Genomic DNA, 17,672 nt, shown 5'->3' on the forward strand with positions numbered 1-17,672 from the left:
AAAGTATATTTCGGGACAGTTGTGGGACACTAAGGAAAAAAGCTTGAGCCCTGGTATTGATACTACAGCCTCCTTGTTTTGTGATAATTAACTACAGTTGATGGGCTTTGATGGAAATTGCTAGTTGAAATCTCCAAAAACAGCCTCAGGTTCCCCTCTCAGAATGCTCATTGTTGGATTGCTTTGATACCACAATCCTCCACAATCCTCCTCTCCAAAGGTGTGAAATTTAAACAAGAACATCTACACTTAGTATTTAGAGCTTAGTGGCCCGTTTGCTTTCCATAGTCTAGCTGCTGGTGTTTGAGGCCCCGAGATCAGCTCCCGACAGCTGTTTAAACTGGCCCACAGTAATGCACCACCACAACAATATCCCATGGCTGAAAACCACGGCCTAGCACCATACCAACATGCAAGGAGGCCCTCGGGTCGGATGCTGCACACAAGCCAGCTGCTGGCTATACAGTACATGTTAACATGTTAATTCTGGATTCCTTGTGCAGGAAAAGGCTTATCAGCAGTTCACCACCAGAGCAACTCAGGCAGCATGAGACTAGAGCATCAAGAAATATCATGTATTTTGTGCTCAGATGAGTCACAATGCTATGGACCTTGAGTCCTAATATGATTAGTATGCATCATATTCATTTGTGTGACAGCCTATTATTGTACTATTATCATAATATGCTTCGGGCCAAACCAAATATCCCCTTTGTTGGCATTCTAAACATTATTCAACGTCTGTTGGCATTCTAAACATTATTCAACGTCAAAAAATAAGAACATAATTCAACCTCTCAAGTAGACCCACTTGAAGAGCACTTGTAAAAATGCATTAGGCCAACAACAACAGAAACGGCCAAAATGGGCCTGGGCCCAATGAAACTGAAAGCAGTCTGACAGTCTGTGACTGGACGTCCGGCAAAGCTTCTGTTTTTTAGCCACCCCCCCTGTCGTTATCCATGTCTGCTGATTGCAAGCCAAGCCTACGACTAATCCCATCAGATCTTCCTTCCCGCCCCTCTTTCTCCACATGCCGAATCAAGTCTCGGTCAGGTGAGTGGAGGGTTAACTTTCAATGTACGAAGAACATCTGAGCCCGGATCAGCACAGTACGGGCATGTTCACACTTATAGGCACCACCTTTTTACATTATAACCTATGACAAATGACCAAAAGGTGACTGCATGGCGCAAAAGGCAGCTGCCTTAAAAAGGCGCAGTGAGCTTTTTTTTGACCGAGTGAAACTCTTTCAAAAGTTGAGAACAGTTAAACTTTTTTGAGAATTGCGCATGAGACGTGAGCCGTTTTTTATCTGCTGACAAATCACGATAAATTGTGTCTCGAGATCGCTGGCTCAACCCTCAACAACAGGCCTTCAAATTGCCCCTTGCTTAGCCTGAAGTAAGCCTTAAAAGGCTTCGTCCAGACAGAGCTCCTTTTACAATGAGCTTTGTTCAGACAGAGATCCTGGACGAGGTTGTGATATACCCCGTGCCACTGTCATGGGTGGAGGATGTCACGTCTTTCATTTTCAGCAGAAAAAGCGTTCTGGGCAGCACTTTTTCTTCATAACAGGCGGACAGTGTGAACACACCCTTACTCGACATAAAACAACTTGCCAAAGGAGTGCATTATTCTTCCAGGATCAGGTGTGCCTGGCTCCAAGACCCCCACCCTGTTGCACCACCCTAGAGGCATATGCGAGCAGGGGGGAGGACACATATATAGGATGTGGTTCAAAACTCTTTCCCAGCCGGAGAAAAAAAAACTCTGGGAGAGACTAGATGGATTTAGCTGATTAATGATCTGTACACTCTTCTATCTGAGCCTTTGTTGCGTTTCCCCCTGTCCTACAGTACATCGTCATGCTATTCACACATCCAGCTTAGGGTCTTGTGTCAACCAGAGCCAAGAAGAGAAGCAGACAGTCGAATTGCAGCCAAATTGCCATTAATCAAGATCCTCTGAGTGTGTTGTTCTCACAGAATGCATTCCCATCCTTTCCTGTCATAGCGCTGAGGAAGTTCTTTGTAGTGTAGTGTACTGTAGTGCAGAGTTAGACAGTTTTGGAGAGGCTATCTGAGATTCTGGACCTTATCCTCTGTGGCCACCATTCCCCATGCGATAAAAAGGCATACTGCCAATCCTCTAGCAGGAGTAAAAATTAGGATTTGGAGTGGAATGAAAGACAAACACCGTTTACACTCTACAATTACAGAATGGGCAAAAAATGTCTGACACGTATAAACGGTGAAACATCCACTGGTCATTTATCAGTACATGCAACCCAGGCAGGTGAGATAATGACAAAGGTGAGACTCCCACTGCAAGCACAGTAGCTTGACGAGCAGTCGAGCACTCACTCCACTGGAGTGTTTCAGGAAGTGAAAATGCTTGGAGAGCGCCACAGCTCTGCAGGCCACAGGGTGAACACAATAAACTGTTATACTGTACACAGTCGGATGGGGAATAATGCTTTTGGAAAGGTACAGTATCTGATGAATCATTCCAGAGTATATGATCATAAAACCATCAAGACGTGAGCACACTGGGCCAAAGCACAACTCAGTAGAGACAGACGCATAGCGAGAGAGAGTGCGAGAAAGAGAGAAACACAATAAAGAGACAGAGAGAGAACTGCAGGCGAAAGAGCTTGAGGGAAGTCAGAATCAATGGAGCTGCCTAAAATTCCACAGAGTCCCCTTGGGGTATGGATACAACAGGAGGATGGGGGAGGAGGCGGTTAGAATGGAAGAAACAAGGGCAGAGGTCATAAAAACTATACGATTCAACCTGGATTAGCTCCAGGGAGGCAACACTGTCCTCTTCCATGAACTCATTGATGAGAGAGGGTCATCTTCCTTTTCTTGACACTGTGGCCGACGTCTCAACTCTGTCCAAGAACCGTGATGCATAGTGATATTTATTTACCCCCCTCCCGATTTCGCTCTTATGGAAAGAAAGAGTTTGTGGGTCCTTCATAGTGCTTCTAATGACAGGATCCTTATCCTATTCCTATGCTAGGAGTTTCTGGCCGAATTTTCCAGTTCTAGGTTTATTTAGAGGTAATTAGGTGTAATTAACTTGTAATTGACGAGTCTATGTTTAACACTGTGTTTCCCTCTGGGAAAGCCCTGGTAATACACTAGGTAGTGCTTACAATGTGCCACATTCAAATATAGAACAGTAGACCTACAGCATGTTTGTCAACATGCAGGCAACAACTACAGTAAATAACACCTAAGGTTTGTCAGGTCTGGATGCTATATTCTTCTCTCAGCCAACGGTACATTCTATCATAGTGTGTCTCCTCCTTGTGGTGTAAATGTGTATGAAAGGTTTTTTCCCATATGAATACGGTCCAGCCATTTCATTGTAATGGAATTTATTATCTGAGCTCTGACGCTGAACAATTACAATGACTAACTTTATTAGACCAACTTGATTAAAGCTTTCCATGTGTATATCCTTTCATGTCCAAGAAATAAAATACAGAAGGTATTCTTGGCAGTTCTCAATGATAAGTGTCCTGTGACTCCTTACTAGTCACAGTTCCAGTCATTGGTTTTACAATGGCACCATCTGGTGGACAAGATCAGCAAAACTCAAACAAAACACTAAAAATATGAGCAGACGCAACAGCAGAGAGTGTCATCATGTCACGACTCACGATCACAAAAAAAAGGCCAGGAACTATCAGGCACCTATTTGAAATCAATATCATTATTATTTGTTCAATAACCCTAAAATCCTGGAGAAGGGAAAAAAGGGGGGGGATCAATTACATCCCATATACAAGTGTAGATGAAACCCATAACAGGGTTTCTACACATTTTAACCAATGGATTTCCATGTCTTTTCCATAACTTCAAGGACTTTCCAACAATGTATAACATTGAGAAGTTATGGAAATGTGTTACTGAAACTTACTTGAGTCCCAGACAGTATGCCGTATATCTTCAATCACAAGAATGATTGACACACAGAATATAGTTCATATTCTGTGATTTTGTGTGATTATTATTATTCATATATATATTTTTTGAATGGACCGGTAATGAACATATTAAAATAGGTCTATTTATAAAACTGATTTCCATGACTGTTTGATCATTTTTCCAAAAACATCCAGGCCTGGAAAAGACAATTTTCAAATTCTATGATTTTTCCTTTTCCTCTGCCATAAGTAAGTGAAAGAAGACATGAGATCCTAGGAACCAGAGAAAAGAAGGCTGCTGTACCATAGAACTTATACAAATGCAATTAACAGGGGGATATGGTTCGCCGTTAAGCAAGATGTCTTACCTCAGCAAAGAGAATACACTGTAGGAGTTCCTCACTGAACTCTGGTCAACCTGAAGCAAGCTGTTCTTCTTTCCCTCTGACTGATCCTGCAAAAAGCACAGGTCAGTACAAAATAAAGTGGAAAACAAAAAAACAGCTTCCACATAAAGGTAACTTAGTTAACGCGCGGTCCTCCATTGTACAGAATAGCTTCTGGAAATGACAGAAAGGCTGTACCTTATTATCAAAGTCAGCTGCATAGTAGCCATCGTTCAGCCCAAAGATGATCTCATTTGGACTCCTGGAGCGGATCTGTGGAGAGACAAAGAATTGGTACTTGACTGTGGAGCCTTACGGAAGACAGGGAGAACAAAGAGGAGAAGACATCTGTGTGTCCGTCTGTGGCTGGGATGTTTGGATTAGCTTTGAAGAGAACGACGGCACATGTTACATTTTAAACAATATGATGTGCATGCTGCTAAGAAGTCGCCTTCGATTGATGTTTAAGCTTTGAGCGGCATTCTACCAAGACGCTGGAACACAAAATGTTTCTTTTACTGTAAGAGCCAATATTTCTGAAATTACAGTCAAATGTATTTGATTTTGAACAGCAGTGAGTATTACATAAACACGTTTATATAATTTCACACTAATATAGTGGCATGACACAAATCCAAATTGCGTTAAGTTACTCAGTCACGTTGCTGTTGAAGACTAAATGCATAATTATTATTCATTTTTCTGTTCTCCTGATTTGTTGCACCTTAGATTTGCTATGACTTTTAGGACTCGGCCAGGCATGGCCCACTAAATATGATACAATATGATTCTACCTTCCAAAATTAATTTAACTTGATCGGGTGCAATACTGAAGGTTTGCGTGTGCCTGCCTGCTCTGGTGAATCAAATCAAGCACTACCTATTCACAGCTTAACTGACTTGAATTGACTAATCAAGCTTTGTGTTAAGCATGCCTGCACCCGGTCTCTGCTTTCCAAGCACTGTTGTGACTGCATGTAAGAGGCAAAACTAAAGAATCAAGATTAGATTGAAGTTCATCAAACAAATCGCTTTAATCAATTATAAAAAAAAACGGCCTACTCAGGAACGATGCAAGTTGGGAACGATGTAAGTTGGAAATGCATGCCCACCAGTTATGCATTACGCGTTCTTCCATTGTCAGAGTACCCGTTGTACCCATCTGTCTGTCTGTGTCCCTTTTATGGCCATACATGGAGATTTCTGAATATGTCTGTCTGTCTGTGTCCCTTTTATGCCCATATATGAAGTTCTGTGTCAGGCATGCTCAAATATGGAGTCCAGGCCAGTCTGTGACGTCAGTACTATGACATCAGGCCAGGGTAACTCCTTATAATGGGGATTTGCGGTTTTATCTATATTTTTTGGAGATCCGCTGATCCGACCGACTTCCCACTTGGGAATCACTCCCTATAGGGTCCTCCGTGGCACGTGCGCCGATTCTGAGTCAATCGGTCCCATATATAATGAACATTGGTTGGTGGTTCTGGAAACCACCGATCAGACCAACTAGACACCGGGACACACTAGACACTCCCTCGGGTCCACGGTAGGGCAAACGCACTTGTAATGGGACATAATGAAAAAATAAATCTTCCTCACATTCTGATTTTCGGCCTCTTTGCCATGCACATTTTTATATAATGTTGTAATGCTACTGAAGTTTGCACAGAAAAACAAAGCATTCCATTGTGGGTTTGCTTACTATAGAAGCTGCAAATGGAGCTGACAAGACATTTTTCATGCAAATCAATCAAGTCACCTTAATTCAAGCCTTTGTGATCTACTAGTAGATCGCAATCTACCTTTTGGGCACCCCACAGTGTATAGTATGTGGCAGGATTCCAGTTAAACTGGCTTTCATGTATTACTTTTTCAATGTCTGCAAAGCACTTTGTCATTCTATTGTGAAAACTGCAGGTGTGTGTGTTGGGCGATATGGACAAAATCAAATATCAGAATATTTTTGATCGAATACCTCGATATTGATAATGTTTCTTTTTTTTTAAATAGCAAAACAATTCAGATCTACAAGCTCACAACGTGTTGCAATGCGGTGCATTGTGAGATTGTAGATCACAATATTATGATATCCAGACTCATATCACGATAACAATAGAATATTGATATATTTCTCAGGTCAGGTGTGTGTGTGTGTGTGTGTGTGTGTGTGTGTGTGTGTGTGTGTGTGTGTGTGTGTGTGTGTGTGTGTGTGTGTGTGTGTGTGTGTGTGTGTGTGTGTGTGTGTGTGTGTGTGTGTGTGTGTGTGTGTGTGTGTGTGTGTGTGTTCGGACCTGCTGTCCTGTGTATCTGAGTCCATCCAGGTTGACTTTCCATTCTATTAGGTGCTGGTATTGTTCCTTCTGCCCTCCCCAGATCCTGACGACAAAGCATGACACATACGTGTCCAGAAGGTCTGGCAGCATACCAAAGTCCAGGCTACGCCACGTTGGATTCTGACACACACACACAGACACACACACAGATCAGCACAAATTATACTAAATCCATAACAGAAATTACAAGACATAAACATACCATAGATAGATACATAGTAGATGATTTTTCTGACTGTCAACTGACTGTGTGTAACTACTGTAATGTAGATACAAAATGTGTTTCAACCAGGATCCTGTGATTAATGTCATCAGCATGTAGCTCTAATTCTTTCCATACATTATTTTTTGCCTAATGACAAGCCAAAAATAGGGAAGCCAGAGTTAAAGTGGTTAAGACGATTGTTAATGTGTCAATCCATCAGTGCATGGAGGGCAGTTGTATCTAGAAACACATTGAACACAAACATCTCTACAGTGTCCCTTATCCCTGCAATCTCTGGAATCTATTTGTCTGACTGACATTCATTTTCCGAGACAGCTATTCCCCTCTATTCTATAATATAACAGTTTCCTTCCAATGCTATCTCTTAATCTCTGGTTCAATGTCAGCCAAGGGATAAATGTCGAATGCAGGGGTTTAGGCTGACGGCAGGGCAGGGGCTAGCGGTGAGAAGAGGGAAACAGAACTAGTGAGGAAGTAGAGGGAGAGATTTCAAATAACAACAGGAAGCCCAACGGAAATGTCTCCTTCGATGGACCGGAGATGCCCGGAAAGAAATGGAACACTGCAGAGCAGCGGTCAACTTCAAGAATGCTAACGTTAACAGGACAGAGGGACTGAGAGACACAGGCGTCGTGAATCTCATCTGCAGTGCATTATATAGCCTATAGGCTTGTGTGTGTGTGTGTGGGGGATAAGAAAAGTGCTTAGATCAGCTCATGACTGGACATTTGCTACACTTTAACTGCTGTTGTAGACAGGCCGCATGCAGAGAGCATACAGCTGCTGGTACATGTGTGAGGTGCACTACTAACTCTAGGACAGCCAAAGAAAGGACAATGACATCATCCACACAAATGACAATGGAAAGAAGAATGTGTTATTTCAGAAGCTGGTCATATACAGTATATACAGTATACTGTATAATAATGTACATAATGTCTAATCACACACACACACACACAGATTAAGGGGGATGCGAGTTTAGCAGGGCATCATAATGTTTAATTCATGTTGACGCTATAATAATCCTTGAGAATAATTAGAAAAAAGGCAAAAGAGTGAAATAGCAAAAGTTGGCTAAATTAAAGTATTGTAGAAAAATACAACTAGCATCGTGAATAACAGCACTGGCTGGGTACTGCAGGATGGGACAAACACAGGAAGTGTCTTGCACAAGGCATTGAAAAACTGTTTCCCTTGCTCTTTCACAATTGTCAAATCCTTGGCCGGCACTTTCTCTGAAACTCAATGCATGATAACACAGTCCAACAGTTGGCTGCAGCCGTTGACTATGTCTGGAAGCCTTCCCCAGGACGCAGAGTCAGACCTGAGGAGTTTAAATTGTCTGCAGATGATGACACTCACCAATGAGTCTCGTATGACTTCACTCTTGTAAAAGTCTGGAAAGAGAAAAAGAAAGGCCGCTTAAACGTATGGCCAGACGAACAGCAAAAATCTAGCTTCAGTTTACTGGCTGAGATACTGATCGAGAGTTATGCATTACAATGTATGAACCACAACTGCCATGGCTTAAATGGATTATGATACAACTGCAATAACCTAACCTCTTTAGTTCTGCCTTCCTTGGCTATTGTAAATTACTAAATCACTATAAGCTATATGCTGTGACATTATGAACTCAATCACACCATGTGGTGTGACAATTACATTACAGTCATTTAGCAGACGCTTTTATCCAAAGCGACATACAATAAGTGCATTCAACATAGGTAGGGAATGAAACTACTAATCACCAGAAGTCTTAAGTGCATTTTCTGCAAAAACAAGCAACCAAGAGTATACCTAGCACTAAGGTAAAAGTGCAATATATCAGCTACCTACTTTCTTAAACAGATGAGACAAAATAGCAAAATCAAATGAGCAAGAGCTAAAACAAACTAAGTGTATCGACTAAACAAGATCCATGTGTGATAATATGGACTAGTACTTCTTCATGGATGTGTAAAAGTGCAAAGCGTGGTTCTAAGAGTTGAGCCATCCATGATCAAGTATCATGTTGTGCTAAATATCCATTATCCACCTAAATTCTTTTACAGTGAATGGGATAACACATTATAGCAACAAATGATCCACTGTCGTACCCTACATGTGGTCCTCTATAGAGAGGTGGAGGGTATTACTGACCTCTAGATATACAATCCTCTATACAGATGTGGAGGGTGTTACTGACCTCTATACAGTCCTCTAGTGTGGCAGTGGTTTTCAACCTTTTCAGGCCGCGACCCCCCAAATGAATCACATTTGAACTGGCGACCCCCCACCCTGACAAGTACTTGGAATGTAGTAGTTGAGGCAGTAAATTTAGTTGGCCTCGGTTCCACAGATAAATATTGTGAAAATAGCAGATCTACAAGCTCAAAACGCCTCACAACACAAGAAGTAGATCGTCTATTTTCAAAATGTTTGGGTCTTTCTTATATTATTTGACAAGTTAAAATAAAAATATATTAAAAGGGTCTTAAAGTCCTTAGATTGTCACTTTAGAAATGTATGTATGTAGGTTTGTTAACTGTTGAGTAATAAAACAATGTTGCACATTAAGCTAATCATCTGGGGACATACCAAAATAATTTGGGGACCCCCCTGGGGGTCCTGACCCACACGACAGGTTTAGAACCACTGCTCTATAGAGGTCGAGGGTATTACTGACCTCTGGATATACGATCCTCTAGTCTATACAGAGGAGGAGTGTGTTCCTGACCTCTACATACAGTACAGTCCTCAATGGAGAGGAGGAGCATGGAGGGTGATATTGCCCTCTACTGTACATATGGTTGTCACAGCATAGAGTCCTCTCTACAGAAAGGTGGAGGGCATTACTGACCTCTAGATATACGATCTTCTAATACAGAGGTGGAGGGTGTTACTGACCTCTAGATATACGGTCCTCTATACAGAGATGGAGGGTGAAGTATGTGTCCAGCAGCGGGGAACCATTCTTGTTGACAATGTTTCTGGCCGCAATGCTTCGAAGATGACGTAATCGTCTCTGTTCAAGGAGAGGGGTACAGAGACAGAGAAAAACAGGGAGAATTAGGATGATTGTTCATAATGTGATGCACTCAGTAATTGCTAGAGTATTTACAATGTTACAATGCACTACTAGGCATTTAGCAGACACTCGTATCCAGAGTGACTTACAATGGTAGGTAAAGAATCCCATACATGCTCATGCAGAGAAACAGTGTAGCATCCATCTAAATAACTCTAATCTGAACATTAAAACTATAGCATACCAGGCAAATAATGAACCTCGCATCTGTATAAAAAAAATAACAGGGTATATAAATTACATTCTTAACATTTGTTGTGGTCAAGAAAAAACAAACTTAAGAAACAGAACATGAGAACAAGTGATACGTCTGCACTGCAGTAGCCAAATCTTGATCAGTCGCTAGCATCAATCGAGAGAACATGGCAAGAAGGGGTACAGGGAGAGTGAAGTGCTTTTTAGAACATAAGCGCTAAGGCAACATAAACAGCTTGCTATTAATAAAATAAAAAGGTCACATAATAAAAGCATGACATCTTCAGGCCTTTATTCACATAAACTCCAGATTAACTTGGCAGGCGTGGTCAGTCATGATAATCACTCAGTCACATGTTAACTACATTGACAACATTGATCCACATTTGCAGCAAACTTACAACGGAAAGACGCTCCATTTGAAATCGGAGGTCACGTGTGCTCCCCGTTTCATAAATCCCGTTGTGTCAACCAAGCCCGGAGCCAGCATACCGATGACGCTCTGAGAGCAGTCTTTGTGCACGCTTCAAGCTATAAAATCCATGACTGCTCTACACAAACCCTGTACCAATCACGCGACAACACAACATAAACCAGCACTGTATGGATATAACTCCAAAGCTCAAGGCTTCCACAAGTCTCCCAAATAAAAGGGAAGGAGAGACTGCTTTCAATTTCTGGAAGATAAAATGAAGTAAAACGTTGACGCAAATGATGTCTGGGGGTTCCACGAAGCATGGGACACAGGAAATTATGTGAACAGACTGAACACTGGCCATTCAGGTCCCACAGTGCTTCAGGGAGGCTACGTCACAGCAACAGGACAGCTCTCCTCACCTGACCAGCAGAGCCAGCCTCCACTCTATAACCACAGCCATACTGGGGCTAAATCTAAGTCATGGGATTCCCTATAAGATTATGGGCCGGCGAAACAAAAACACTGTTTGTTCTGTGGGGGCTTTTTCCCTTTAAAAAATGTCAGTGGACATATTTGAACGGGTTAATTTTGGACCACAGGCAGAGACAAGTTGCAGTGACTATACTAAGACAGTATGGAGCAAATGTACGCAAGAGTGAAACAAACAAAAAAACAACCTAAACAGAACTCACATTAGAACTCCTGTTATATCATATTGAGAATTTTCTACAAGCACAATGGTCAAAGATCATGGGGTCACTTTATAGTTACTACTGTCTGAAAGGGATCAAAAGGACCTGTAGATGAGAATAGGTAAAAACCTAGTCACAATATGGCTGAGCAAGCCTATTATTACCCAGTAAACCTGTACTACATTCGACAATCATGTTCGCATATTGACTAGCTTGTGTATAGGGAATTGCCTTATAAACAGACATTACTAGATCAAAGTTCGATTTTTGTATGGTCTGTCTCTGTAGATACAGAAGCTTCAGTAGACTTATGAATTACCATCACGAAAGAGATTTCACATAATGTCATGATCCTGGCCCTCTGAGTCTAAATGTATGTATGTCCATATCTACAAAAGAAAGCTAGAAACAAAAGAGACAGTATTCTAGTCTCTGATGTCATAAAGTGATGCATCATGGGGCTGCTGGAGACCAACTAAACAAACACACACTGCAACAGTAAAAAATAACAGTGATATACAAACAAAAATGGATATCCTAAAGATTCCCAGTCAATCTGCCATGAACTACCCAACAGCTATAGCATGCGTCATTTGATCACATTACAGGCTCAAATGTCTTTCTGGATTCTTGATTTGGGGAGAAAGAGTGGTTTTACTAGTTTACAATTATAAAGTTTAGGCATACTAATGTTCTGCACAGTGGAAATTATCCAAGTAACTGAACTAAAGTGAAATCTTCATTGTATGCACTCCTTTTGGTGGCACAATATTTTAACAATAGTTTATGAATGGAAAGGTGGGAAATGTATTGAGAAGTATAGTAAATCTAGTGTTAAATGAGACTGAGATTGAGCCAAAGCCATCTCTGTTTGATATACAAGCACAAAAATGAGCTAAAATGTGTTTCTCATATCAAATTGGAAGGATGTTAATTCAGTTAATTCCGTTATATTCAGATTTCTCCAATAAAGATAGCAATACCAGAATGTTGTAAAAATAAATAATAATAATAATCTATAATAATGCTAAAAACTGGATTATTCTGATTTGCTTGTTTCACTTTGTCATTTATTGACTCCTAAAAATATATATATAATATATATATATATATATATATATATATATATATATATATATATATATATATATATATATATATATATATATATATATAGTCCACTAACACAATCTAAATCTTCATCCTGTTCACAAAGTAATAGAACTACTGACAGCACAGACAACAGCTGTTGGTCTTCTAACCATATGATACATTGCCATATTACACCACCACTTTAGCCATTTTTCTCACAAATCGCTATAGCGAAGGATTATCATTATTATTTTAATAATAAGGTTCTGCCTTTACTGATAATCCACACAGTGAAGAGAGACAGGAAACAGGGAGAGAGTTGGGGAATGACATGCAGCAAAGGTCCGTCAGGCTCGGGAATCAGACCCGGGACTCAGGAATCAGAGCCTATGTGATACGTGCTTTAACCACTCAGCAAGGGAAGGTGATTATGAAAATAATTAAAGACATTTACAATATAAACAAAAGTGTATGTATACGAGTATATCTACTGTAACAATATTCTTTCTTGGACTCTTTATGTTAATTATGTGTACTTCAACATAGTAAGGTATAGTAAGTGTTTTCATAGCACACAATTATACCAATTTAACTATATGATTTAATGTTTCCCATTTGTTTGTATGAATAACAATGAAAATAAACGCTAACATTGCAATGCATATAATAAATAGCATTGGTGTAACATTGAGTAGCAACATTGGTTAGCCGTTCTTGCACTTACTGAATTGCAGATGCAGATACAGACACCTTACATAGAAGATTACTATCATATGGCGTGTCATCACAATATACAGTAACAGGATGTCAACGACTAAGTGATGATGACTCATTCCTATGTCCACAAGATACAAATTAAAAAGGCTGAGTAAACAGCAGCGCAAACACCAGCCTCATACTACTTGTCAGAGAACTAAGTTTAGCCTACAGGTTTTGGATTTGACTGTCAGGAGCCATTGATTTGTCATGCTTAGGTTCATTATAAAGAGGTTTGGTGGAAAGTGCAAACTAGATGTTGGATGATTTAACATTGGCCAAATTACTGGATGATAAATATTAGCATTTTAAAATGTCCAAAATGGGCACAGTCAATTAAAAGGCATATATAGAACAGAATACACACAAGTTACAGGAATTACAGGAATGCCAGCGGTGACTGATATCTCAGTATCTGAAATGAGCAAAAATGTGCATATACCAGAACATACTACTTTACTTCTAAAGCTTTGTTTAGTGACCCAAAGCCACTCGTTTGTTTTATAGGTTTGGCTCAAATGACCTACAGTCAAAGTTATGGGTCTGTCACTGTGTGTAATTCAAAAGGAATGAATGAAATGGATTCTGCATTTACGATGAATGGCCACCCTTGAATCCCTGAATGAATCTATGACATTGTCTTGTGCATGAGAGATGAGACTGTATAGTTTGTGATTGTGAGCCAAGCCTCAAGAGGCGACACACCATTATTCCTCCAGCTGACCCAGGCTGTCACCTGAGCTTGAGTCTGATGATGTGGATGTCATACAGTGCTGACAGACAGTAAACCATGAAGTTGCCCTACAAGCCTCATGCATAAGTTGGTCCTCACAAAATAATAGCAATATTGAACATAAGAACAACAGACTGCCTGTGAAGACATGTTTTTTTAAAGAACAGTCAACATCAGCCAAGTTGTTTGTTTGTTTTGAAGAGACAGAACAACAACACCACTGGTCTCCAGTGAGCTAACCCAGTGGTAAAAGGATTCTAGGCAGTAGGCACTATCTGGGTTCCTTACAAGTCTGTAACTCTGACAGTTAACAAATGGAATACTGTTTGTATACTGTCAGAGTTAAGGGGAGACCTCTAAAAGGCTTGAGAACCAGTGAGCTAACCAGTTAGCCACAGTAGCTAAACTAGCTCAAGTTTAGCTTCAGCGGGCCTCCTGTGCCTCTTATCGCACACACAATCTGTACAGTTAATGAGTAACGCTGTGATGAAACCTGTTCCCCGTGCGGGGTCACGTGCATCATGTGCTAGGTGTCATCATACCTGCTGGGATGTCAGCTCTACGTGCAGCGGGCGCGAGGACGAGGAGGCTCCGGCGTTGCTGTTGACAGAGGCGGCGGGGATAGCGACATCCCGGCCGGTGGTGGAGCTCATCCTCCCCCTGTCTGTCTGTCTATCGGCACCTTAGCAGCAGCAGCGCGTCCGCTTCATTCAGAACAACAAACACCCCATTCTCCTCCTGGGGGGGCATTAAATAAAGACACTCGAGTTGGAGGGCTTTGCGACGCTTGTTCACAGAAGGAAACGTGTGCACGGGAATGTGTGGAGGCACAGAGGCAGCACAGTGTGTAGGAGCTGTCAGCTGGCTAAAGGGGGCATAAACAAACTAGCTCTTTTTGCTACCCCTTTGCTTCGGGGAAATCCATCTCCGGTTGAAGCCAAGAATGCGCGTGGCTGATAGGCTCAAACTCGCGTCGCTCAGGCAAAGGCGTCGCCTCCCGCGGAATGTGCGTCTTGTGATTCGACAGTTTGGCTGTCGGTCTTGAACGACGGGGCGGAGTTTCGTGAAAAGCTGTCAGAGCTGCTAAATTACGAGGAAGTGTCACCGCGCACGGCCCAGCGTGACCTGCAAGTGACAGTCCTCATTGAGTACGATAACGGTCCCGTTGTCTTCTCTGGTTCTCATGCTTTTCATGCTGTGATGACTTCCCAAAATAATCATATTTGAACTGGGACCCCCCCCCACCCCGATAAGAACTTAGTAGGAATTGAGGCATTCAATTTAGTTTGAATAGTAGTTCCACAGAGCTTGTAGATCGGCTATTTTCTGAATTTCTGCCTCTTCCTAATACTATTTGACATTTTGGGCAATGTTTGACCAGTTTTTATAGCATAATTTGTTGATTACTTTTGATGCAGTAATGGACTTTTTTTTTCTTTCTTTTAAGGTGATATTTGTTTTTGTTTAAATAGGGTCTTCCTGTCTCTCCAGCTCATTAGTAAACAGAAAATGCATTTTCAGGTCGGGATACCAATTCCATCCAATCAGGACTGGAGAGGGAACTCATCATGCAGGATACAGGATGAACAGGTGAAATTGGATGACACAAAGAAATGAGCTCTCTCCTGATTGAATGGAATTGGCAACCCACCTGAAATGTCTGTTTACTGTAAGAGCAGGGACCCCCACTACAGGCCTATATATTATATAACATTGTGTTGCATATTCATATATATTTTTAAGCCTTCCATCCGACATAAGAGGCTTTCAAAGCTTAGCTTATTGCCAGGAAGTCCCATTGAGATCAGAAATATATTTTACAAGAGAGGCCTGGCCAAGGTAGCAATATAAAAAATCACACCCAGTGTGAAGTGACCTGTGTTATTTAAGGTCATCACAGTGATGGAAGAAAAAGTGATTTTTTTGAAGTGCGTGGTGCTATTTATAATAGGTTATGAATTTCATCATGCGTCTCGCTAGCCAATCACAATACTGAGCAAAGGGTCTGAATACTTATCAGCCAATCACAGTACAGCGAAAGACAAATTTTCACAAAGGATGGGTCATGGGTACCAACCCCACTTATAGGAGCGGCTACACCGCTCAAAAATAACACAAATCACAAAACATTAAAATACAACATAATATGCAACATACATGTATCATATACAAATATATAATCCACAATTAATCATTAAAGAAGTAAAATAACCATATAATGGCCTCTCAAGAAAAACAATGGCATGCCTCCTTCATCACATCCTTTATGATGCCCTTAAACGCATCAATGGATGTACATGTTTTAGATATTTTTTTTTATTCCATGCCCATGTGCATAGTAGGAAAATGCAGTTTTCCCCAAACCCAGGGTACATTAAAAAGCATCCACTTGGAGGAGTGTTGCTGGTAACTATTCACTTGGAAGTATTCCACAGGTTTTTCCTATTATGTGACTATGGACCAAGTGATGCTGCAGCTTTGATGGCTTCATAGTTCTTTTTCACTGCACTGTCATCAGTGTTGTGTAAATTAAATGTGTTTGTTTGTTTGTTTGTTTGCACATTATCTTTGCTAATTATGTTGGATAATGTGTGTTTTCACACATTTTACTAATCACATAAAAGTTTCACAGACCCCTTGTAGTAACTCTGAGGACCGGGTAGGAGTCCCGGAGTCCCGGAGTCCCGGACACTACTATCAGAATAGAGCTTTAGCTTTTTCACACACAAAAAACACGCTTTTTTAAAACCACAAAATATCACTTAACCTACCTTTTAAAAAGCTTAAACATCCAGTAATTTATTTAGTTTTTGAATAGCTATATATATATATATATATATATATATATATATATATATATATATATATATATATATATATATATATACTCTCATAGTATAAGTATTGCTATATAGACTGTTTGTTCCCCTGTCCCTGTCTCTCCAGCTCTTTAATTAACAGAAAATGAGGCTAACCGTGGTCTTCACACACGTTCGAAATGATTTAACTAAACAAACTGTCACTAAATATTAAAAAATCTATTTTCATAATATTCTCAGGTAGAAAAACATGATACAGAGGAAGCAAAGCTCTTTATCGAGGGCAGGCAAATTAACAGAGTACTGTAGCTTCACCTTCTTGGGAGTAATACTGTAGATTGATTCAGTGTCAAAGAAAGTATCACTACCTTTTATTTTTAATCATAAGGAAAATCTGGACATTTTGCAACATAATCTGTTTGCTTACCCTATATTATAGCTAAGTATCCTTACCTTACATATTGTAATATTGTATTGTACAGTTTGTTAGATTAGCATCAAGTTAAAATTTCAGGGAACCGTCCTCACCTCTATTTGCAAATTGTAACATTTAAAAAATGTTTAATATAAACATCCTTCAAACATGTATCTTCTTTTATAAAATATAAGAGTGCCTTTCCAGTTTCCACACCAACTCCAATTCCCATACAGGCAGGCGGGCAAATCTTCTACATGCCCTCAGTTACACCACTATGGGGCAGTGTTGTATAAATTACTGAGGCGTCTCATTATGTAATGCCCATTTCCACCTTACTTCCCCATCCTCCTTATCTGATTTAAAACAATATATATATATATATATATATAAACTGAGTGCCAGCATAGGTAATTCATCGATAGGCATCTACATTACAGTTCTGTCTTTTTTAACTAACTGATTTGTGTTTGTGCATCTGTTTTTTTTCTGTCTTTTTTTCTTTCTCTATTTTTATGACTTGTATTTTATGTGTTCATAAAACGTCATTATGTAATGTAAAGAAAAGGCGATGTCCTCTTATGAGCCCTT

General features: G+C 40.4%; 1 protein-coding gene across 1 annotated transcript in view; it reads right to left on the bottom strand.

Moving 5' to 3' along the window:
• The window catches only part of uvrag (UV radiation resistance associated gene), a 105,767-nt gene extending 91,040 nt beyond the window's left edge, over window positions 1-14,727 (bottom strand). The window contains exons 1-6 of the mRNA XM_084073275.1: window positions 14,390-14,727; window positions 9,781-9,898; window positions 8,254-8,288; window positions 6,621-6,782; window positions 4,525-4,599; window positions 4,309-4,394 (exon numbers count right to left, since the gene is read on the bottom strand). Of these exons, the coding sequence (XP_083929401.1) occupies window positions 4,309-4,394; window positions 4,525-4,599; window positions 6,621-6,782; window positions 8,254-8,288; window positions 9,781-9,898; window positions 14,390-14,500 (587 nt within the window). The 5' untranslated portion in view covers window positions 14,501-14,727. The remainder of the gene's footprint in view (window positions 1-4,308; window positions 4,395-4,524; window positions 4,600-6,620; window positions 6,783-8,253; window positions 8,289-9,780; window positions 9,899-14,389) is intronic.
• Between the last annotated feature and the right edge of the window lie 2,945 nt (window positions 14,728-17,672).

This window comes from Gymnoscopelus microlampas (genome assembly GCF_963454915.1).
Source record: "Gymnoscopelus microlampas genome assembly, chromosome: 12".
Lineage (NCBI taxonomy): Eukaryota > Metazoa > Chordata > Actinopteri > Myctophiformes > Myctophidae > Gymnoscopelus > Gymnoscopelus microlampas.